Source organism: Patella vulgata, chromosome 3 (assembly GCF_932274485.2).
Source record: "Patella vulgata chromosome 3, xgPatVulg1.2, whole genome shotgun sequence".
Classification (NCBI taxonomy): domain Eukaryota; kingdom Metazoa; phylum Mollusca; class Gastropoda; family Patellidae; genus Patella; species Patella vulgata.
Genome location: NC_065881.2, coordinates 48,594,338 through 48,620,689, shown reverse-complemented (window position 1 = coordinate 48,620,689; position 26,352 = coordinate 48,594,338). Strand labels below are relative to the sequence as shown.

At 34.8% G+C, this 26,352-nt stretch overlaps 1 protein-coding gene across 1 annotated transcript; it reads right to left on the bottom strand.

Moving 5' to 3' along the window:
- Window positions 1-10,564: 10,564 nt before the first annotated feature.
- LOC126814931 (uncharacterized) lies at window positions 10,565-21,358 on the bottom strand. The gene is made up of 10 exons (XM_050540391.2): window positions 21,116-21,358; window positions 17,409-17,480; window positions 16,787-16,891; window positions 16,469-16,626; window positions 14,796-14,924; window positions 14,013-14,108; window positions 13,596-13,827; window positions 13,362-13,457; window positions 12,971-13,252; window positions 10,565-12,174 (listed from the first exon to the last, which is right to left on the bottom strand). Exons 1-10 carry the CDS (start codon window positions 21,195-21,197, stop codon window positions 12,134-12,136), a joined length of 1,293 nt encoding a protein of 430 aa, XP_050396348.1. The 5' UTR covers window positions 21,198-21,358; the 3' UTR covers window positions 10,565-12,133.
- Window positions 21,359-26,352: the final 4,994 nt, after the last annotated feature.

Genomic DNA, 26,352 nt, shown 5'->3' with positions numbered 1-26,352 from the left:
GCGCTGTATCATACAGTCTGTCACTGAGTCGACTGACGTGGTTTCGAATCCCCGGTTGTACGTGGCAAGGAGTAGGGTCGCCTGTCCAACCTCGTGGGTTTTCTCCGGGTCCTCCGGTTTCCTCCCACTGCTAAAGACCCCTACGCGCAAGCGAATTATGTAAATAAAATTAAACCATATGTTAGTCCCGAAATGACCTAGTTTGTGTCGAGTGGACGTTAAACCCCATTTCTCTCTCTCTCTCTTACTACTCAATAATGATCTACGTAGTTCCTATGACTATTTCGTATGTATAGTGTATTAAACGATACAAACATTAATGTCTCTAAGGCTATGGTCACTTATTTTTAAATGATTACTCTGATTTCCATTTGTTGTTGGTACGCATCTTTGATAGACAGTACATTGTAACAAGTTAACAGGGGGTCTTCAGCATTATATACCTTAAGGTCCAATAACACAAATAATTGATAAGAACGATACCGCAAGAATCTATATATAAGATTGGAAGAGCTCTTCTCATCTGTACATAGAACTGTCCCGTTTTTTTTTAACATTAAATGAAATGAGGTTTAACGTCCTACTGTTCCGCTCCGACCAGGCTAATGAAAACGGGCTTGCGCCATGCAGTTTGCTACGAGGAAACTTTGGCTTGGATAGGCCCACTACGGCCTACTCTTCTATCGAATTTTAACTGGTAAGGGATCTTTTATGTGCATGCCAATGTGTACACGGTACCTTGGGTTTTCTCTCATCCGAATAACTAGACAGCTAGATGCCCTTGTCAGGCCTTCCGCCTTGCACCACTGACAAGAGAAAACCAACAACGGAAGCGAACCCGCGACCTCCAAGCTAGCGAGCCAGCGTCTTACTTCCTTAGCCACCGTGACTCCCTTTTGTAGGGCTTTAATTGACGGGTGGGAGTTCATGGCAAGAATCTTTTTTTTTTTCATGGCGCAATCCGTAATTTCTTTAAAGACACAGTGGATCCCGTATGGCATCTTAAACTTAGCTACAGTGTTTTCTTTATATTATTATTTTTTAAATAGCCACTTCATTCCTCTCAAGACATTAATATACGTCTGGAGCTATAATAAGGAAGATACTTTCATCATATTGTCCATTAAAAAAATACTGCATGCCGGATGATGTTATTCTTCTAAATTTCAAAGCGTCAAGTCATTAATTAGTTTCTAAATGTCAGCAAAATGCCAAAAGATTAGCGTTTGACAGATATTCCCCGATAAGCGTGCTGAGAAAATAAGCTGAATTCACGGACGAACAATTAATTTCCCTTTTCGAGATTTGGTGATCGCTTATTGCCAGAATATAGATTGTCTGAAGTCTTGCCAACGGGTCAAGCAATTTTTATCTTAGTGAAGATCAACTGTCTTAGTTGAAGCTGATAAGAATTAGCTGACTTATCCACGTTGGAAATGTTTTAGTTAGACATGATTTAGCACCAGAATGCCAACTATTATTTCGTATTTTAATGAAAGTCTTTAAGTAACGATCTGGCGTCTGAAAAAAACAACTATATTGCAATACTTTTTTTTTTACATCAAACGATTACTTTCTCTTTTATAGCGATCGAACGAATCACAAATATAGCTTTCAATCAGATTGTGGCTAAATTTGGAAACATAAACCCTATCTACACTTTATTATCGATTGTAAATTAACCAATACTTGTGGCATCTTATATATATATATATATATATATATATATATATATATATATATATATATATATATATATAATCAATCGGAATCTTCTCTTGTATGTCTTCTTGGGAGAGTACTTTTATATAGATTATTTTAAAATAGCATCTATTGAGAAGATTTAGATATTTATGGTAATAATATGCAATTTTAATATGAAACAAAACATACCGTCCATCACAAATGCAGTTCGCATCTTTGATTCTGATTAAGAAAAAATATTTATGTTGTGTTTAGAAATAACAATCTTATGCTCCCATAAAAAAAAATCGCGACATGTCATGAATTTACGCCTACGGGATAGAGGAAATTAAGGTTTCAGAAAGTATATCCATACGTAGGCTGACGAGCGTCAAATCTGCATTATCACCAAATGAAAATCTGCGTTTATACATTTCATAAGTAAGTATATTGTCGTCACCCCTGTCTGTTGTGATATTTCCAATGGATCTATAAGGAGGAAGGACATTGCAATTTGTTCTTCAGTTTTACAGAGAGTATTCGTCCCTAGGACCAAAACATTGAAACGCTCTACAAGCAATTCTATCGATATTCGGAGCCGCAAAATAAGTTACGTTGGGTACTGCCCTTGTCACTGAAACTGTGTACACTCTACTGAAAAGAATGTTGTTTAGTCGTATGCCAATTTCAAACTGATACATTCAGAGTTGCGCGTCAATTGTAATTACACAGTCACTGCCCCCGTAATTAAAAGTTTGAAACACTCTTCAGGTAAGAGGGTTTAGGATTGTTTAACTTGCTAGAGGATCATTATAAAACTTGACGGATGTACAGAATTTTTGTCCTTGTCGCCTGTAGCCGTTGTAGCCTACCATATGAGGGACAGTGGCGTTTCGGACAATTATTCCCCCAATTCCAGCTGCCAGGAGATCATTTATGTGCCAGTTTTTTCGCAGGATCACTCTTGTTCTTTCCACCAGAATAGCTGAACTAGCAGAATAGACAGAAGAAAACGTATTAAGAAAACGTTTTTAAATTTCGAGATATAATCCATTTTCTGGAGAAAATAAATTATGACAGAAAAAAATCAAATACAATTTCTGTTAAGATGGTGGATTGGGTCCGGCATAAATAACATCGACTTCCTTCTTCCGCGTTTACAGATTCCAATTACCAACCCCTAAAACCAATAATGCGCCTTTATAACTATTTTAGCTGTGAATTCTATATTCAAACTCATTGTTCTTTATGCTACATTCCTATCTGACGGATAAAGGTAAAACTTTTTTGATTTGTTTAAAGGTCATTATCTATAAAAGCAAAGCAAACTTACCAAGGAAACACAAATTATAATGAAGTAATAAAACAGAAAACGTTAGTCTAATGAAAGTTCTTATAGAATGTGTTATTGATTTATATTCTATGACTGATCGTGAACTGTCTTCTTCATCACTAGCCCTACTAAATTTCCCTCCCACGCAGTTTCCTGAGAAGATATACGATAGTATATATGATATAGAGACCAGACTTAGATCTAACAAAACAAAATCAATTGTTGGTCATTAGTAATTTGCCATACACTTAATATGACAGCATCTTCTTAGCTACGTGAACGCCCTCCCCCCTCCACACAATGAAAAAAGAAGTATCAGGCGGTTTAGGAAGAGTAAGCATTTAGGTGTATTGATTTGCTTTGTGAAGAGGATTTCTTTTTAAATTTAAAACGTTAGGTCCATGCATACAGCTAATATTGAGATGTTACTCCTTACACATTCAGGTTAAGTCTAAAACGAAACTAAAATTAGTAAACAAATAGATCCCTACATGATATTTCGAGATAACAATTTGATCATACAGATTTTGTACCACCATTAATCGAAATAACATGTAAGTTTAACAGTTTATTTTCACCCAAAATCAAAGAGGTACGGCTATTTTAGAGTAACGTTAATTTTAAGCCCAATGATATGACAAAGCATTAATATCAACAGGCATAATGTTATAGTAGTTGTTGGTTTGAATATAGCTGTAAAACGTTATTCTCCTTGAACGAAATCTTTGTGGTTAACGCGATGACAAACTATACTATTATTCTGCAAAATCGATTCTACAGAACGCAACCCTTGTCGATATTCATCAGTTCATTTCAAAGTGTCACGCTTGACTTTTTTCAAAAAACAAACTTGTGTACATGAGATTATTATCGCATCTCTTTTACTTAAGACATAGAACTGGGGCAAAAAAAAGACGTTACCGAAATTACTAATTAATGACGGGGCTGCGCACAAAATCAAATTCTTCCGAAAAAGCAATACAGGCTATGACTGTCAATGGTATTCCAAACGAAAACTGGACCTTACATTCCCATTGTCTTAACCAGCAATATTCTTGCGTCACGGCAAACCAGTTTAATCTAGTTAAACCTGGGGCTTTGTGGAACAGCAGGATAGAAAGACAGCAACTGGTTGAATACTGGTGATTATAAATGGCATCTGGAATTCTTTCATGATGAAATAATGTTATATATTAAAATGCTCTATTTACACGTGCGTCAGTCGTAGGTGTGCTTATTAGGGGGGGTTGGTTGGCCGAATGGTTAGCACGCGCGCTAACAAGGAAAAAAAAAAAGCACGCGCGCGCTGTATCAGAAGGCCTGTCATTAGGTCAACTGGCGTGGTTTCGAATCTCGGTTGTACGTGACAAGGAGTAGGGCCGCCTGTCCAACCTCGTGGGTTTTCTCCGGGTCCTCCCACTGCTAAAGACCCCTACGCGCAAGCAAATTATTGAAATAAAATTTTAGTCCCGAAATGACCTAGTTTGTGCCGAATGGACGTTAAACCCCATTTCTCTCCCTCTCTCTCGCTTAATAGATAATTAAAAATCGAATATCCTAGATATGCATTTAAATAGTATATGTCGCAAGAGTTACCAAAAGACTAGACAATGTTTAATTTTCTTTATTCAGACAATACTATTGAATCAATCCCAAGAATCGACAAATAATTTTACCAAATAGATAATTCCACTTATATCACGATATAATATAAGCATCATATAATCAATATACATAATTGAATCCAACAAATGGTTATGGAGAAGGAGTAGCATCCGCCTTAAATTTGACCAAAGACTGGAACTATCCTTGAAACTATTTATTACTGGAAAACATTAAACATCATATATGGAGAACAGCACGTCCGACAAGTAGAGTAACAGTAGTGGCAACGGGGTGAACCCTAGAATGCTTTATGGATGTACAAATCGGTAGTTATAATAAAATGGTATCTTATGAATTCATCAACGTTACTAATAACAATGAAAGAGGGAAGATTAAAACATACAATACGTCATAATAAAATAAAACAATAAGATAGTAATTAAACTCATTAATATGTCAGCTGTCAACTGTCTGTCATCAGATTATCAGCTTAGCGTCTAATTAATGGTGAAGAATTGATAGAACATAAGAATAATAGAAAATGTTAATTGCATGAATGAATAATGAACAAATGAATTATTGAAAGAATGAAATACAAACCAATGAAAAATCTATCATTACTATAATACATATCTACAAATTCTGGTTGTAATCCATTGGGTGAGTTAGGAAGAGAGATTAAAAGCGACTAAATCAGCCAAGTAACGACACAAAAATACACGTAGAGGTGAAATAAACTCACAATAAAATACCGCGCAATAGATTGCATAGCGTTTAAGGAAACGCAATGTGTTCAACTTAAATAAAATTGTTTTCCGAAATTTACTTAGTGATTAGAGGCATTATGGGAGGTTAGATAAAGAGTTGATTGTTCTCGCTATAATAGTTAAACATAGATAACGTAAATAGAATATGTTGAAAATTTTAGCCAAATTGCTCCACACTGAACCGAGATAATAGGTTTTAAATTTTAAGTCTAGCCTCGATCATCATTACTAAAAGAGGTACGATAAAAAACATAGTGTCGGTACGATTTCAAAATCAGAGAGGCATCACAGTAGTGCGCTACATCGATCAAGCTCCGAGACCCCACGGCATACCACATTTCGCACATCATCGAAACAACGTTTTCCAGCATGACAACGCCCGTGCCCACACCGCCAGAGATAGCAGAACGGTGTCAACGTTATGTACTGGTCAGCTCTTAGTCAACATTTTTGGGAGGAAATACAGAGGAGACTTAATAACGTCGTGCCGAGACAAAACACAGCCGATGGATTGTGCCAGGCTTTTCTGAGAGTGTGGTTCCGGGTGTCAATGGCGTTCATCAATCGTCTGGTCCACTCCATGTACAGACGCTGCGCTGCTGTTATTGACACTCGCGGTAGACACACCAGATACTGATGTATAGACTGTGTACAGACTCTAAACCTTCTCGTAATGGCTTGGAATTGTGATGAATTAATCACTAATGTGTCAACATACTGTTCACAAAATTTTGATTTGATCCATTTATTAAGTCGTTTTCTAGAATGATTTTAGAAGTTCCTCTCTGATTTTGAAATCGTACTGACGTTTTTATTTGCTGTTTAGTGTATTAATGTCTAGTTAATAGTTTATAATTATAACATTTCAGGTCTAAAGAAAGACCTGCAATAGGCAGATTTAGCTCTTGCATAATGTATGTTTAGTGATTTTATGCTTCCATGTTATTTCGATTTTACTTATTAACGGTGGATGAATTTCCTGGCTGGGCTTAAGGCCGTGTATACGTGTGCAACGTGTATAACGTGTGCATTTCATATATTCATCAATTATGACACTAAGTAATCTGTAAAACGTTGGTGTTTTCTTTGACAGTATTCTACTTGTACTAGTGTAATTATAACGTTATTATGTATGGTTTAATAACTTATGGATGATTAAGCCATCGATTATAAATACCATCCATTTTATGAAAGTTTCTATTAAAAGCAAGTTAGTTATAATAGATTTATGTTATGATCGGCCATTATCGCAGAATTCTGACATTTTCCAACCTTTGATCTCACAATGTCTGGCTTTGTTGGCACAGCTCATGAAAATATGATTTTTCGCCACAGAAGCGTGGGCGCTCGGAAGTAACACCAAGAGGCTTATACTTGACATGAACAACTTCGCCCCCGCCTATTATCGGTTCGTTTCGTGCTATATGTTTGAACAAAAGATTGTTGGAGCCCAACTCTAATCTAACAATAATATCGTTTTATATTGGTCTGTATCTATACAAATATTCAATAGGTCACGTTTTCAGATTAAATCAAATCCTGGATTCAGGGAAAAAAGTGAAGCATAATCGATAATCGTTTCCATGGGATTTAAATCACGGCACAATAACGATTACATTTAACGCCTATGTCGAGAAATTATTAAATTCCATCGACAGATAATGATCAAAATCGCAAAATATCTATTTTTGCTATAGTAATATATTCTGTTCATGTTTCGAGTAATAATAATAATGATATTTTACGATACCGACGGGCTTAAAAGAGAGCTGTATGCATTGCCACAACCATTTATAGTTGAAAAGTTTAAATTAACCTTTGTTTTGAACACGAAATCCTATAGGAACCATTTATACTTGAAGATTCTAAATTACTAAATTACCTTCTTGTTAGAAAGTCAAGAATTATGACAACCGTGTTAACTATAATAGTTTTAGATCAATAATTAGAGATACTTTTCCCGCCTACAAACTGTGTGATTTCATGATATATTTGGACTAAAAACATATTCAAACAAATTAAAAATTTGCTTCAAATCCATCTCAAAGCTTCACGCCGCGGGGATATACCCCAAACTATAAATAAACTGTTATTATAAGCCATGTCTGCCACCTCACTTCATTGAGCGAGGGTCCATATTTCAGAATGTATTTTTCATTATTTACCATTCATTTACCATACCCATTGAGGCCTAGGTAAATTCTTAATTATTTTCTGTCAACTTCCTTTTCCGCCGTTTAATTGCAGAGTCTGTTGTACGTTGACACCCCTCAATGTTCCCCAAACCGCCTAACCATTTGATCAGGACATAACAACCGCCCCTCCCCCCCATCAAGCTAGCACACATTAAGCTGGCAAACAACAGTCGAGTTGCCAGTTAGTGATACCCTGACATTTTTGCCCAGTGCTTGGCCCATAGGTGGTTTTCGGGTAATCCAGTATTTTTCTACTAAGATTGGGTACCGGAATAAGAATATATGAATCTCCTATTTACTAAGAATTACAATGTTGGAAATCTTATTTACTAACAATTACACTATTGAAAATCCTATTTAATAACAGTAACGATTTTGAAAAAGTTATTCGATAGCAATTACGTAAATCTGATTTCGTAAAAATTACAATATTGCAATGTTAAATATGCCTGGTATGATAGCTCAGTTGCGTTCTGTCGAAATGGTTCATTAGGTTTTGTATTTATGGAGCTACTCTTACATTCCAGGTTTTTAGCTTAAGTCTCGATATGTCATTTTAAGCAATGGAAATCACTTTATGTAGAAGATTGATCTCTGATAGGAATATCATTAAAAAAAAATGGTACGATTCCATTGAGTGTTCACAAAGATATGTGGAACTGAAATTTTATCGACTGGTGCTGCTGGAGGTAACAAGTCGCCGACATCTTTTATCGATAGCGAGAAACCTGATTGGCCTAGTTTAAATCCAATTGGGACCAAGCCGGGAGATTATCTTGCGTTGGAATTTTGATTTTATGTTAAAAAATCAACCTGAGACCATATGTAGCGTGCAGTAAGTCGTGAAAAATTTGATATTTTAGCGAAAGTGGAAATGGCGCATCGAGAATTTAAGTGGACGAAATGAACAAAATATAATCCAACCCGCGGGATATATGCATTTAAGACTTGAAGTATTAATAACATTCGTTGCACCTTAATGGTTATTTCTTAACAATGAAACATAAAATGGCTAAAAGAAAAAAATAATCACCTGTTCCTAATTTCCTTTCCTTTTTTTCAAACTACGATTTTACAATAAATAGCTTTGCTTGATGTTATATAAAATGTTCATTTGTTCTGTTGAAAAGAAGCGAAGGGATATGTAACATCCTACGCAGCATACAATAATTATTGTCATTTCAATCATTATTGTGGATGAAAATGTAATTATCAACCTTTAGCTCAACTAACAGGCAGACAGAACAATCTATTAGCATAGTCAACTATTTTGGACCTTTTCTAGACCCTCAAAAGAAAAATCGCTGGAAGCACAGAATTTGAAGATAACCAGACAATGCATGGAAATACATCAACACAGCAGATGGTTCGAAAAAGAAGACAGAAGGAAAACTTATTATCCCTTCAAAAAGTCTGATCTCTATCGTTTTCAAAAAGCTTTTTCGGATATGTAATATCAATTGGGTGCATCCTGACCGATGTCCCCAATGCTTTAAACTAAATAGAAGGGTTTATTTGTTCATATTTCACTCATCACGGGAGGTCATGCGACATATTTTTGGTTCAGTTAGATGGTTGAAATTAGCCCGTGCTGCACGATTTATTAAATACTAAAGTACATTATTTGTTCATAGTATCATTTAGCTCTAGAGGTTATCTTATATTCTGAATGAACAGGTAAGGCTCCGTGGTGGACCACCTTCGCGAGGTGCTGACATAGTCATTACGTCTTGATATCTGCGCTGAGATGGCGCGCTTGATTGTAGATATATATTGTTCGCATTCGAAATTTACCCTTAACTAGCCTCAATTTTCGGGTTTAAATATTTCTGTAAAGATCGGTAGTTATTGACATGGAAGCCCGAATTTTCGACAGGGCACAGCATACAGCTACCATTAGATTATATTTATTACCAATGGATCACTTTGACCATGATTCTGTCTAGACATAAATGAGACCACCATATTAGACCAAAACATGAATACAATCAAAATGGGAGGTATCTAAGTGCACGAATAAATATATAAATGAATGAATGCCTTATGATTAAACTAAGTCTCTACTCTCAGTGGCGTAATACTGAATTGTGGGCTTGGGGTGACGCAATAACCAAAAGTGTTCCAAATCTTTGAATCCCCCACCCACCAAACTCATTGACCTTTCAACTCTCTAATATCCTTCTAAGTCTTTACGAAATAGTACCAAACGTTGCTACAACCAATGTTGAACTTCAATATAGTTGATTATTTCATATACGGATACGGATAGATATTAAATATAGTGAATACAATGGTTAGAGGGCCTGGCTGGGAGGAAATACCGATGTCCCGAAAACACATTGGCGTGCACGTAAAAGACAGTTGGAATTCGATATAAGAGTAGGTTGTCTGGGCACAATTTCCCTTATAGCACACTGTATGGTGGGTGCCACTCTTTATTAGCCTAGTCGGTGCAGAGCAGTAGGACGTTAACACCAACTTTTTTCATTTCTAATTATATAAAAGGAGTCTGAAATGTATGTATGGTCGGGGTTGCCTTCACTCTTGTAATGATATAGATGTCACGAAAACTTCTCCCAACTGGACCCTATTTGAACAATCGGTTGAATAGTGACACTAGCCCCGTGGTTTGATCTAAAGACGTCCTAAAGGTAGAGAAGCACATTATTTATTTCGATTAAAGGTGTCAACCTTTAGTTCCATCAACAGATAAATCTCTGCCGTGTAAACTAAGTATTGCTTGCTAACGTTTTAAATGCCAAGAACAAATCAATAATAGAATGTTGGCTGGGCCCACCAGCTTTATCCATTAGCTAACTAAGCTAGATGGAGTTTTGTCAAAGCTGTTTTATGCATAGCTTATTTATAAGAAACCGTGTCATTGTTCCCTTTGATTCAGTAACGTTTGTTCTAAAGAAAGCGCAAGTTTTTACCCCTGGCAATCTACAGCTATAGGCGCACAGAAATACTGGACAACCTGGAATTTTCCCTTTTTTATTACAACACAACCAGTATTTGACAATGACAAAAATAGAAGAAGATGCTCAATATATAGCCACTGCAGAGGTGTGCGTTTTCATAAAACAAGAAAAACTCCAAGTGCGTTAACAGCAGTATATGTTACTAATAGTAAGTCCAAACACACGTTATGTTTTAATTAATAAAATTTATTTGTAGCGTCGCTGTACACTGTATAGTAAATTGTAACAATATTTTAACATTTTTAATAGATAAATATTTTATGTATGTACATTATGTTCAATTATGAGAAAAAAACAAAACTCTTCTAAGTTTGGGGACGAAAAAATAAAACAATTATGGCGGAAAGGAATACAGAAGTAATCTGTAAAGATAAAAGTAAAATGAACAAAACATTCTCTTTTTGTATATACAGTTCCAAAAGATCTCTAAATTTGAAGAAAAATGTCTTGAACTTAACGCTGTTGTGATCAAGTATATTTATAAATCAGTGTATTTAAAGCTAGACAAGAAGATAACGGGTAAAAGAGTTTCGTTTTCTCCACAATAAAGAGAGATTATGTATAACGAAAACGCACAGATCTGCACAAGCACCAAAGAAATGTGATGTATTATTAAGTACAATATGTATTTACAATGTGTACAATTTATTGTTGACGTATAATGAAAACATAACAATATATAAACATAGATAAACCTGAACACTAACATATTTAATTGGAATAACTTCACAGGGAATGTGTGGTGGGATTATATATTTCTCTCTCAGCATACACATCCGATCTGAGCGTTTAAAATATTCCCAGCACTATCACTTAATTAACCCACTCTATCGCTCTCCTATCTTTGGTTCTTTAGGTTAATTTACAATTTCGACAAAAACAAAAATGTCGTTTGGTCCGAACCGCACTCACACCATCCACTCATTCAACCGCCATTCTCAACAACTGCCGGTACCTTATACGTCGTCTCGATGAGCCCTTTGGTCGGGGGTAAGTGGTGAAAAGTTACATGCCATAAACCACAATATTGTACATGTACACTAATTATTAAGTCACGAAATCAATAAGATAAGGCATGTGTTTTTTTCTTACTAAGCATGAGATATTTCGGGTATTTAGTATTCTCAAAAATGATCAAATTTAATACCTCAATATTTCAAATTGTGTTCTGCTACCTACTATTTTAAAATATAACTTTTTGCACAGTAGCCATTTTACATAGAAAAATAATTTTTGGCTTTTTGAAGACATTTAAGAACTGAAGAAGACATTGTTTCCATATCGTTCACCTTTAAAACGTCATGAGCCGAGTTAATCACATTATTTTTCTAAATCGTTTTTCAATCACCAGTGTCTTTTTGGGGGATAAAATGGTTTTTTTTATGGCAGTTAGCCGAATGAAACATTATGATAATCTGTGTTATATCTTAAAACAAAAATAACAAATGACCTTTTAAGATATAATTTGAATAAAAACGATTTATGTTTCCAACACATCAGCAGAATTATTAGTAACAAAATATATCCACTCTTCTCTTTAGAACAAAAACTTATTAAGCACATTCCACATTACATCTTAGCTGTTTTATCGAGCACAGGTACCACAGGTGCTGAAATAAAGATAGCAGTTTGTTATAATTGAGCACACACCCATCTAAGTAAAAATACGGTCGTTTTGAGAGTGTCTTATTTCATTGCTTTTATTTCTTCATATTATTATGCTCACCGCGTCCTTTAGCCCTGTGATTATCCTTTAGTTCAAGATTCCCCAATCACCAATGCCTATATAAAATGTCTGTAATGAGGATAACAACTTCTTAGATGATTCCGCCACACAATGTCCCGCGTTGATGTTTTGGCCCACAGAAATGTAGATGTAGTCAATACAAGTCTTAATGAATTTATATAATGCGAGTAGATTCTTTCTAGGATGTTTTTATTACTCTATAAATCCTTAATTTAATCGATATGTCTTTATGCGGCGCCATGGGATGAATATATATTAGGATTCTATTGAACACATATAGTGTCATTGTGAGCTTTACAGCTTTTATACCACACATAAAATCGATAGTTATGTGGTATTAAGTCTTGCAGTAGCAGATATATCTTTCGTTTAGGTTTCTCATAATGGATGGAACATGACTATAAACAAGCATTCAGTATGGAAACTGTGGGAATTTATCCCTGGGCTTATTTCGCAATTTTACAATGTTTAATGAATGATTTATTATATTAAACAGTCGGTTGCGATATAAACAATGAACAAGTCAAACGTTATTTTTTAAAATTAAAATGAGAGGGTGCTAGTTTACTAAAGTATCATAACTTTTGAAATAATAAGTGCATTTAAGATGGGTTTTGCAAAAGTTACCATATGGCCTACAGCTATCCGATAATATTTACCTTCTGGTTTTTCTTCTGTAGCGACTTTATTCTCAGTTTCTTCTGAGCTTTCGTTTGAGGAACTTTCAGTGTTTTCTTCAGATGACATATCTTCATCTTCATTTGATGATTCTTCTGGTAATTCCTCTGATTCCGCAGATTCCTCTGATTCCGCAGATTCGTCTGATTCAGAAGATGACTGTGAGCTGCTGGAAGTATCTTCACCGTCTTCTTCACTGATAACTGGCTGAGATTGTTCAGTCTCTGACATATCTTCCATCAAAGCTCTGGCTAACATTTCAGCTGAAATAAGGTCAAATATTATTAAAACCACAATACCACAGTGACCAATCTGCCAATAACCCACTTAAGTAAATTATTTTGGAATTGCAATAATTCATAATCTACTTACCAAGAATCTCTCGGATCTGGCCGATATCATCCATATCATCATCTTTAGAAACGATGCTGTATAAATATTCAACAAGAGCCTGAGCACGAGCATCACCTGAAATCGATAACACATCGCCAATTAAATAATGCCACAGTAATAGGTAAAATCAGTTATATCTTAGCAGTTGTGTCTAAAGACCATTCCAATTAAAAAGCTTGACGCAAAAAACAAGTACAAAATTTTCTTAATTACCAGCTTCGAATGCTTGATTCCACCAGGCTTCAAGTAAAGCGTCAATGGCAGCACTCAGTGATCTCTGGTTATTGATCAATGCTTCTTGTACAACTTGCTGGTTCTCAAGGGATAGTTCATCTGGGTTATAAGCTCCTTGGTAATCGTTATATTTGTACAAATCGTTTGATTTTTTCTGAGGAACCTGTGGTTGGTAAGCCTGTGGGTAGTAAGTTGGGACGGAATCCTGTTGCTGTAAAGGATAATCAATAATATTTATGTAATCAATGTTGATCTAATATATAATGAAGTTCTTCCTTTCACTTTAACTCGAAAAAGGTTCTGCTCAGGTAAGCATGAAGTGTGCTATAAACGCTAAGTGTCGTTAAAGACTAAATTACTTACACCGGGAACGCTACAATAGAAAGTGTTACTTACTGACAATTCAGCTTGGTAAGCATCAATTTCAGCGAGAAGTCTCTGGTATTCAGCCATTACTTCCTGTTGATAATTCTCGGCTTCTGATTCGGTCATCTAGTAAAAGCAAGAATAACATGAACCAGATATAATTGTATTTTAACTAGGGGGAAGTGGTGGACTACTTTTAGTTCATCTATTTATATTAATAAATACAAAGGAAGACTCACAATATTTATTGTGTCACGAGAGTCATTGCTATAATTGAATTTATTTAATATAGGTTTCTGATTGAATATACTATGGTACCTTGAAGTTTCAACACGAAAATAGAATTTTTCAAGAAGCCAAATGACACATAGACGAATAACACAGACAAGTTACAATCGGGCTTAAACCAATTGCATTTATTTTGTATGAACGAATTTACGTTAATTAAGGATATGGTAATCGATTACCAAGTGTAGTCCAGACGTGTTGTAATTTTCCCGTGTTGATTAGGGAATACATTTTCTCAATAAGCACTATAAGACTGGTGGTCATTAGTGTTTAAATAACACGAGAGGCTTTATTCACCAAAAAACTTAAACGAAAATATCTTAATAACCCAGACTTTTTATTATGCCAAGAACTAAAAGTTATCCTGAGAATTTAGCTCTCGGCATGTGAAGTGCATAATTAATATATTTTAGTTTAAGTTTTCTTGAATTAGGGAAGAAAAAAGGGGCAGTATATGGTTTAATTGGGGCCCATTTAATACTCTTCCATTTCGTCTCAATCATTTATTTATTTGAATGAACTTACAACTGAAGAGTTCACCAGATCTTGTAAAGCAGAATAAAAGTTTTCAAATTCTCCAGTCTCCAGAAGATATTCGGCAACAGCCGTGGGTGTGAATTCAATACTTTCATCGCTGCCATCCTCCACTCCATCCTACAAAAATAACAGGAAATTGTCAACATTAGAACGTTGCATCTAGAATCAATGGAGAGGGGTTGCTAGGCAATCGATGGTTCGTTAGCTCGTGCGCTAGTGGCGATGAGCTATTACAAGTTGTTCCTGTATTGATCTATGTACTGAAAGATTGCTATCAATGTGAGTGGGAGGAAAGTCGATGACGTCAACATAATAACTGACGTCAATGTCTGCTCCATTTGGCGTTGTTTAAACAGTTACAAACAAACCAGAATATCCTCTAAAGTAATTTTTGATCGATTTCTATATCCATATCCTGCTGATCCGTGACAGAAACAGTCACCAACAAAGTCCAAATATAGAAATCTATATTGAAGTGTTTAAATTGATAGGTTTAGAATATATCACTATTCTAATACGGTTCAGCAACACTCTAATTACATCAAACGAAATATTGACGCTACGTCAAGTCTTATGCTTATTAAATTATCATACTAAAAGGAAGAAATTGTTTTACTCAAAACTGAAGTAATTGAATTTAAATTTATATCGTTTCCCCATTGAGAATACGTTTCTTCTTCTAACCATAGGAAAATAAAGATGTTTTAGTCGGGTTAATCAATTTTAGAAAATAAAAGTTCATTTGTAAATAGCGGCTTGGGAAATGAATCACGTATTCTGATATCCTGGGAGTACTTACTTTACGACGAAGTAAATTGAATTTCGCAAAGTAAAATCGTTGTTTTCAAAAAAAGTTTTCGATTTGTTGACAAGATCAACAATCACAATTGAATACAATTGGTCTGAAGTAACATTATCCCAAATATCCTTTGGCAACCACACTCTTCGAAAATGTATACAAGCGCTTCCAGTGGTATGCTAAGTGGTTGTCAGTTTAGGAACTTGTATTTAAAATTTCATTTTTGTGTTTCTGGCGCGATGCAGTGCTTATTGCCGTTTTACTCTTGGTCGAATGTCGTCTTTGAACAAGAAGCTGCTTTAGATGATGAACCGCTTTACGTTTTATCCGAAGTCGATAAGTGTTCTAAATATTCCGTTGGTTTCAATATTTGAGGATCAATAGAAGAGAGGCGTTTTTTTTATCGCGTGATTTTGTAATTAGCTCATTCTTTGTGAACCATTAATCATCAACAGGTGATATATTTATTATTTATAATATCTCTAAGCAATGTTTACTGTCATTTATCATTAATCTTTGTATCCAAAAGGTGTATAAATATTATTGACCATGTAATGATGAAAGGGATAATACTACAATATGGATAAAGTATTCGGGTATCCATACAATATAGAGGTTTTCAATAGTTTGAAAAATAAACATTGGTTTCATATTCCGTAAAATGTGCTATCGATATATACACGTTAACCAATTTGTCCCGAGATCTTGTTTGGTGCATGACTCACCCGATCATTCATGGAGCGGGACTAGAAATATTGCAAGTAGTGAGACATTTAATATCAGATTTAATTTTTCAAGTTATATCCCTCGTGTCACCTGCAAGCCATCAGTGGAAAAATAAACTCAACTTGTCGTTACTTACCTTAGCGGTATTTTGTATGATCGTTTTATGGATGTCTTCGGCTGGAATATCGACTTTGGTTTCAACTACTCTGTGAGGTTCGTTGCTGTTTGGTGATTTACTTTCTGTAACATCTTGTTGTACGTCAGATACGACTTCTCCTGTTTGCGTATTGGTAACTGTAACATATTTATACACTGTTCGTTATTTACCCATTTAAAATGCGCATCTGTCATTAAATTCTTTTTATTAACTTATTAGTGGAATTGCATATTTATTTTTACTATCTCTTTTTTTTTCTTTTTCAAAATTAAATACTTTGTGTGTAAAATGTTTTACCTCTTTGTTCTACTTCTTCGTGTTTAACTTCTTGTCCATTTGTATTTTCAACGTGTGTCGTGTGACTTTTATGAATAGCAACGTTTGGGATCTGAATATTTTTACCTTGAAAAGAGATGAAAAGTTTGAAAATACGTCTACTATAATATTAAAACAAGTCGTAAAATGATTATTGACAGGTAGAGAGAAAGGGGGTTAACGTTTGCATCTTGCAACCAAAGAGTAGGCCTATGGTTAGAAACTTTTGGGAATTTAAACAATGGTAGTTGAAAATGAAGATCAGAGATTGAATTTACGCCCAATATAACAACAAAGCACGAACAGCAAGCAATATAAAAAAATTATTATTAAAAATTGGCTTCTTATGATCATGCCTTTTTATTTTGAAGATTGCAACATGAAATCTAAAAAAAAGATCCCTTTGTCGTCCGTTAAAAATATTCGCCCACAAGTAGACGAGATGGGAAATATGTGTAGGCGGTTTAAATCCATTTCTCTGCTGGAAAAGCTTTTGGGCATTTTTCCATCAAAACGGATTAAGTCTACGGGAATTTTAATATACCCAAGGGAAGCTCTTTACAATAACGCGACAATCAGACAAAAGATTTAGGATTGAGCTAACCTGCTAGGGACAAAAGACTCTCTAGTTGTTTTTCTTGATCTTGTACTTGATTTGCGCTTCTTTTCTCTTCACCTGAAACAAATTAAAGTCCAATGATAATAAATTAAAATTCATTACTTGAAGCCTTCTTAGTCGCCAATCTTTTCGCAAACAGTTCAGTAGGGCTCACCAAAGAATATCTTGAAACAAACTCTCTCCACGATAATAACAGTTACGTCTAAAATATTTCAGTATTGCGGAGAAATAAAATCGAAACTAGGCAACCGAAAAAAAATAATTACGATAAAGTAATTTACATAGAGAACTACATGCGCCTCGGTGAACGCCAGTGGATTTGTTACCTCAGCTGATAAATAAGTTAGTGTGCAAGGGTCATTGTTGGCCCCTTGATCAGTTTTATCAAATGTAATTTTATTGTAGGTTGACAAATTATATATACATTAATGACATCAACCAGTTAATTTATTCTGGTAATCATTGTTATCTCAAAGACTCATTATGTCATGAAGTCACAACTGCTATGCTATTGTCCAAATCATTAGGAGAACCTCATTAGCTGTATTGATAATAACGGACAGCAGTCCTCCACGTCAGTCTATTCTATATCATTACAACTAATGGCGTATTTCTGATCTATTAATCAAGTAATAAACATTTTCCTTTTTATTTCCAACTAGGATCAATCGAAGGTTCGACAGACAGTCTTAGAAATAAATTCTCATTACCAAACATGGCCAGGACTCACCTAATGAACATCTATATCAAGTTTTGACATTCTAGCTCAATTAGAAGTAAAAGTGTGACGGGCAGAATGGCATAAATATGAAAATGGGCGTGATAGAAATATCACGGGCTTTGTGAATATAAAAGGACGATCTCTGTAGGAGTTCAAAAGTTTAAACAATCCGTATAAATATATTAATGGAGTCATTAATTTCCTTACAAAATAATACAAAACGGAGGTTTATGCTCTTGAACAATGCCACCAGCGATCGTCTAGTAGATTGTCCAACTAAAAAGCAATCAGTTGATGTTGTCCAGAAGGCACTTTCTAACACTTGGATTTACATGGTTTCGAAGACGCAAGACGTAAAGTTTCCGAGGTATTATTATCTCTGAGTACTCTCGGTCGTGTTTTATATGATCAATCTGAAGGAAAAATAGCACTTAAATATTTTATGAAAGGACGGCGAGTAAATGGACTAGGCTTAATGACTACCTATAAATTGGACAGTCAACAGAATGGAAATTAAGGCAATTAGTTCAAAGGTGATCGGCCGCGATAAACGTAAATGCCAATAATTGTAAACCTTACACCATCTCATGTCAAGAAGAGAATCTTTACAGACGACCTAACCTTATCACCCAGCTAGAAATAAGGCAGCAAACGGTGGAGATTAATAATACAATTATATGGAGTTCCATAATGCCAAACATATCTTGCATCATGAAAATATGGTTGTACCAAATATATCAATGATTATCAACAACTTAATGGCATGCCATTTCCTAGGCTCATCACACCTTTTTCTTAAAATTTTTTTTAAAAAAACCCCTACAATTTTATTTTGCTCCATTGGGCAAACACGCGCGCGATCATCATATAAATATATGGTATCTATTTTTCCGCTAGATACATTGAATTAAAGGTTATGGTGTTTTATCACTGTTTCCAGATGTTCAACTTACAGGCGCTACGGCACTTAATAATTTGGTTAAAAAAGTATTCGCAACGTTGGAAACTACTCTGATTTAATTACAGTGTGCTCTGTAAGAATTTACGCTAATAATCCCCGCCATCTTCTGCTGTCATTATCCATTCTCGATAACGGCGTTATCTAATTGAATTGCTAATGATAACATTAGGAACATGGCATGTTTCTAGTTTTCATTACATATCAATGTTAGGATGTTAGGATGGCGGATGGTATTAAAAATATATACCCGCTTGCCAATAAGTTTCTTGTGGACGTGACAGCAGCCTACGAGATGGATGTCCTTCTTGATACCATGGATGCTTCAATTTGCACAAATGCAACGTGGTTAATATGGTAAACTATTTTCAGAAAACAAAAACACAATTTAAAGAATATGTTTATTGCTTTACAATTATTCATAGATCCGTTTTTGTCTGTCAAAAGACATGTTTTGGATAACTGAATTGCTAATGATAACATTAGGAACATGGAATGTTTCTAGTTTTCATTACATATCAATTGAAAACAACTCAACACAAAATCTGCTATGTGCGTATTGTGCAAGAAACACCCTTTATAGATCAATAAGTTAACTTTAACTTGATTATCGAATCGCCTTGAAAGTCTTATACTACAAACGTATTTTGCAGATGACCTATTATTTGAGTTTCCAGAAAACTAATTTACCCAAGTTAAGATACATGTTTTGTCGCAAAAAAGCAGTTTAAAGTGATCTACTGTACGCCTAATAGAACATAGCGACTTGATAAAGAATACCATTACAAAATTGGTCTTTTCACATTATTCTCAATTACATATAGAGTGCCCTGTCCAATTGCTAAACCAAATATAGTTAATCCAGTGTGTCAATAACCTTTAAAAAGTTTTGAGCTTGTATAATGATCACATCACTAGTCTTGTTCTTAGATACCAGGAACATTAAATTGTTTTTTTTATATAAAATTGTTCCTAACATGCACGGAATAAGACTATCAATAATTACTTAACGCCTGTATTCAACCGTCAATCGTGGTCTTGCGGCTTTGTTATAAAGAAATTCAATACCTTTATTTCACGTTTGGGAGACCTTCAGATAAATTACTAGTTGTATCTACATTTCGCTAGTCACGATTCAGAGCTTCTTGGAGACTCAGAAAATTAAAGCGCAGTTTCGAATCAGTTACGAAAAAAAGGGTTGTTTTATAAGTTAGAAAGGACACTGGGTCTGTGATTTTTGTCTCCTCTATAGCTCTCTTACACTAATTTAAGTCACATCTGAAATCATTCATAACTAATCACGGATACAAAAAAATACTGTAAGAGAGCTGCGGGCAACATCAATATCAGGCAATCTGACATTGAATCGAAGCAGAAGGTAATTTGTTCCGTCTATCATTCTAGAAGAACAGCTTAGAGCAAACTAGTAGATGATATAAACGGTATGATTATTTGTTTCACTTAAAATGTTTTTGAACAAAAAGCAAACAATTTAGTATCAATATTTCAAATTCAGATAAAGGGTCGCTAAACAGAAGAGAGCGAATACTAAACTTAAAACTGAAACGCAATCAGAGATAGGGGACTCATCACATGAATTGGTCGCGAGAATATGGGAACATGTATTCTGGTATTAATTGGTAACAGTTACAAATACAAAATACGACACAAAAGACTAAAAACTAAATCTAATTAAATCTAATAGAACAGGTAATAAATAAAGGAATATAATACAAGGAATTATTAATATATACGCTTTTCATCCCGGTACCCTTCAAACAAATAATTAATCAAAGTGTATAATACATGGCGTAAATTATATTCTAGCGTCTTTCATCTACCATATTGCCATAAACTTCACGCCAGTTTAAAATTTAATAACTTATTCACAACAATTGAAAAACAGGCCATGTATGAAGTGTCAGTAAATATACATTTTATGTTTTTGTATTGAATTCATGGAGTTTATATATTTTAAGTTATAAAATAAGGTTAACGCTTAATTATTCTCACCTTTGTTTGATTTTTCGGACACCGGAGCCGCCCACACACAGGCTATGAATAAAACACATCCAAAAACTTTATAACTATACATGGTCGAAGATTAGTACAAGAAAAGTCTATCTGAAGGTATACTTATGGTCTATCTGAAGGAATTCTTCTCTTGTCCACGCTTTAATGTGCGCTTGTTAAGTTGTCGCGGGACGATACAAGTCTGGCCGATATCAAGAGTTCTTTCATTCAATGTGAGGTATTTCTAATATTTCTAATACTAAAGAGGAGATTTTCTATAAAATATCCTTGACGTCAACCGCAGTTCCATGACAACGGCGAGCGATTGGCTAACGCAGCAATCAATCAATATATATTCCAGTATTTTGGTTTCTATCAGCTGGTTCGGTCCCAGCTTTTTCTCAATGGTTCAAGGGTTTTCATTCACACTTTCAGAAAGCAATTAAGACTAACAGAGGGTTTCGTGTATTTGACAGGATCCCCTTTATCAAATATATAGACGTGAGTATCTTCTTAAGCGAACCGCAAAGAGAAACATTTGACTGAAAGTGGCTGAAACTGCCGTGTATCTTCAGAAATCAATATTCCATTTATCACTTGTAATGCAAACATATGCTGATAGCTTTTGATAGCACATGCCAAGCACATTAGTTTATAATACAAATGTACCCGTTTATAATTAATAATATATAAATGTATATTTTGAAAATGGTTGTCTTTTTTCTGTCATTTTCCTGTTTCTACTGTACTTTTGATCAGGATGGTTTTTAGATCTAACATCCTTATTAAATCGTGACGTGGCGTGATCGCATTACTTACAGATTAGTTTACTAGTTTGTTCTTGTTTCTAATATATGGGATTTCATGTTGGCCATCATCCAGGTCATAACAAAATGTCCTTTCGTTCCGATGGTGTATCTTTTATGGAACAATACTATGATACTTTATTTATAACATGGTTATTGTACCGAATTTTTATGAAAGGTTCTATAGGTTTATATTATTTGTATTTTTTTTTTTAAAAAAATGATTGACTATAGTATTGTTGTGCTAATTATAATGTGAAAGCCTGGTGAAAATTCAGACTTGTTGGTTTTATGAATGGTTATTGCCATTATGTTTACACCTAACTTTTCCATCCGAACACCTGACAACATTTTCTACTGGGCTTATCTGAAGGGACCCCGAATGTTATTTGGTGAATTCACAAGCTTTAGATTTGCTTCAATATATGGATTCAATATTAGCATTTTGTGCATAATGCTTTCTGTCTCTATTTAAGCGTACAGTGTTCCTGCATCGTCTATGGGCCCGATTCAAGGTGAACCTTGTTAAGTTCTTTTTATCGTAATCAAGATTTACTGTCATTTAATTCGCTTATGTTCCCATGCTTACATCTTAGAATTATTGCAGAATGTTGCAAACGAGACAGAATATTCTTACTTTTTTTCCGGAAGACACTAAATCATCACTGGCTTTATATGAGGAGGTACACGAGACTATTAAAAAAATCAGATTTAGGCGAATATATTATTCTGATGTCTAATGTTGGATAAAACATGTTCTAGTACTTGGAACAGGAACAAATGTGATTATTGGTTCTTATAAGAAACTCGAAAGGTAGCATGCCAGCTGTTAATTTGTAAAATAAGGGTGGAATATTGAATTTCAACCCATATGTTAGCTTAATTGAATAAGTGAGATCCCGTTTTTTTTTCAAATCAGGAAAAAAAAAAGATCAATGCAGTAAATATCTCGATATGTTATTGTGACTATATGCGTTTCTTCAAGACGCCCTTATACGTTCATACAAAGATTTTTAGCACAGTTATTTGGTTAATGCTATTCATTATAACCTAACTTAATTGCGTCTTTACTTGAATTTGGCAAATCAATGTAAAACCTATCACAGTTGAAAAAACGTACCAAAAGACCAGGAGAAAAGCAACATTAACATTCTTAAAAAAAGGGATGACGAGTTACCCATTCTCCTAACCTGCAAGAAAGTTCAATTGGCAATAAATATTTATAATGCAATTATGTTCTATTTCAGCATCAAACAAAAGTAAGGGATAGTGCCCTTTATCATTTGTGTAGAAATCAGATCTATAATTGATCATTATAATTCTAACCGATTATAAAAGCTAAATAGTTGTATTAAACCAACGCCCTCTTATAGGAAATCCAAGCAAATTAAATATACACATTGTCATGCAATGGGGTGCTTCATTTAAAGGACCGCCGTAGCAGATGGTTAATAAACGTTTGAATAATACAAATTAGCAATGTAAACAATTAAATTAAAAAAAGAAAGAACAATTGGTTGATAGTAATAGGTTATCGGCCAGACATCGACATATTATGATGGCCCAGTGAAATAAAGAGTAAGGTTAACGTTTGGGGTCCTTGGGATAATACTTATTGGCCTTACATGCAGGACTACATTTTATTCTGAATAGTCTAAAAAGTGTATTCATCGGGATTTTCCGGAGGGTTTCTCCTTGTCAGTGGTAGAGGACAGTTGTCGAGTCGATGAAATGAGACAAAATAACGAGGTCCCGTGTACACATTGGAGTGCGGGTAAAAGATCACTTGGCAGTTGGAATTCGATATAAGAGTAGGCCGTAGCGCCGCTGTACGGGGAAAATTCCCCTAATAGTACATTGTATGGCGTATGCCCGTCTTCATTAGCCCAGTCGGAGCAGAACAGTTGGACGTTAAACCCCATTTCATTTCATTCCTAAAAGTATATACAGTATTTGTAGTTGATTCCGAAATATTGGACCTTTATGATGTAAAGACAATATTACTGTCTCTGGTGTATTTATTTAGGACATTATGTATATATATAATTCTTGCCTTAAAAGCATTATGGTCACTGCTAAACAGATAGTAATAAAGTCGCCATTGACTCCAGGGATAGGCAGACCTGTTAGATTTAATTCTGTTCTATATATGGTACTTCTGTCAAGATATACATACAATCGATATTTTATGAAAGTTTGGACGTAATACATGAAATATCCACATATACTATAGTTAACAGTAATGGGAATTCTTAACTGGTAAATAAAAGTCAAGAAATTCGTTAAATACAACTTGTTAAGAGGATGAGAGACGTTAGTAAAATTTTATTCTGAAAGGAATCACAAACAGATTATTTACCCTAGTTCCCTGTGACAAAATCGGTTAGAGCGACAACTTTGTCTTCTAACACTGCTTCACGGAATGATATTCTGTGCTAGGTCACAGCCATAACGTAACGTATTTTGAACTCATGCCAGAAGACAAAGGAATATAAGTAAGTAACGATCCTGACAGCATAATAAATATTAGATTAGAATTGATGAAGATAGGGACATATGCTGGCATATACTGAAAGATAATGATAACGTAAACTCATTAAGCCAGAAATAATATACTCATAAATTACGTTTGTTTTTGTCATTACGAACTAATCATTCACAACACGAAAGGCTGAATTTCTGCAAAGATGTGTCGAATACATCATTGATATAATGTCATCAACAGTACTAATAATCACTGTCGCAGATACAATTTTGTTTTAATAATGTATTAATATGTTTTATTAAACCCAAAATGAAAGTATGATATATTTACATGTTACCCAAATTTCTTAGGTAGTCAAAACTAAAGTCCCTTTCCCGTTTCTAAATAAGATTCCTTGGTAGATTGTAGGGAATTCACATCTAAATGTTCGAAAACGGTCAAACACCGAGGTCTGTCATCCACTTGAAAAGACTGGGTAAAGAAATATTTCAGACTATACTGCTAGATAGGGCTATTACAAATTAATAGTTTACTGGGAGGATTGTAAGGTGTAAAAAAACATATTTCTAATATACATAATAAGTAACACACAAATATAGAAACAGATAGTATTGAAACAAGGTGCAAATTAACACAGCTTTGCAAACAACATTTAAAACGTTTAGTTGCGGTTCTGAACACAACCTTTCGAACAATGAGTTGTTTTGATTGTTGAATAAATTGCTGTTATCCCTTAGTCGAAACAGAATCAGTTATCCTTGATTGTAGATTTTAAATAGCACATAGTCGCAATATAGCAGTACCAACATAAAGACGTTGTTGTCATGACCCTACAAAGTCAAAGTAAAAGAAATACTTACAGAACCATGGTCAAACTACAAATTAGCATCATCGTCGGTGGAACTATGAGATTGATATAATAATTTGTCCAGGTCCGTTGAGGGATGCTATGATTCATTATCATTACAATGTATTCTAATAATAATATTAAATGATTTGGCAATTATGAGAAAGCTAAGAAAAAAGGTGGGGGGGGGGTCTCTCTGCTCCTTCTGATTGATTATATGTTTCACAAGTACATGTTTTGATAGCTATGTCATGAGAAAAGTCTTTAGGATGAGCAAGTATTTGGTGTTCCCCATAAAGGCCTACCTCAGACAAAATACAGAGAACTTGTCGATCGGAGAATTGGTCGATTGCACAACCTGCTTTTGCGGACAGACATGGAAAAAGAAGAAAAAAAGTTTTTGCCATTATTACGCCAAAATAATTCAGCCATAATAAAATTTTCGCAGCTCTTCTTATTATTTATCAATCATAAATTTGTCCAGGTACCGATAAGTCGTCTTTGAATTATAGTGTATCATCCGTTAACTCTTATCTAGTCCGGTGGCAGAAGTGGGGCGGGAATCGTCACCCGAGCTGTGAATTTATGAGACCAAGTTTTTCTAACCCAGTTTTTTTCCGTAGATTCCGAATCTGTGTGGTGATCAGGCGTTTGAGGGGGCGATGTCGAGATATGGCGGGTCCAATGTTTACAATTGGGGAGAAATGTGATTATGTTGACATAAATGATGGTCAAGTTATATATTAATAAAACATTTCTAGGATTTGTGGGTTGGGGTTTGCGTGTTTGCAAGAGTGGAGGGGGGGGGGGTGGCGGGAAATGAGTTCACCTCGGTATAACTGAAGATTTGCTTAGAGCTTGGTAAAAACATTAAATTTAATGTCGCTGCACATCTCTAAATATGTGTATAAGATTTCCATTGTATGTGTGTGTGTGTGTGTGTGTGTGTGTGGTGGTGGGGTGGGGGATTTTTGGGGACAGAAACCACTTGGTTCAAAATTGAACTGAAAAGTGGCTTCTCGTTAGCTTTTTCATTTAGTACCAATTTCGTTATTCAAAATATTACATTATAATGGTACTTTTCAAGAGATAAAATCCA

Bases quoted from the DNA above. Each gene is read 5' to 3' on its own strand.
- LOC126814931 (XM_050540391.2), bottom strand. From the start codon at position 21,197: ATGTATAGTTATAAAGTTTTTGGATGTGTTTTATTCATAGCCTGTGTG. The intron at 16,892-17,408 runs GTTAGCTCAATC...TCTCTTTTCAAG, and splicing joins GAGTCTTTTGTCCCTAGCAG to GTAAAAATATTCAGATCCCA. The intron at 14,109-14,795 runs GTAAGTTCATTC...TGCTTTTACTAG, and splicing joins ATCTGGTGAACTCTTCAGTT to ATGACCGAATCAGAAGCCGA.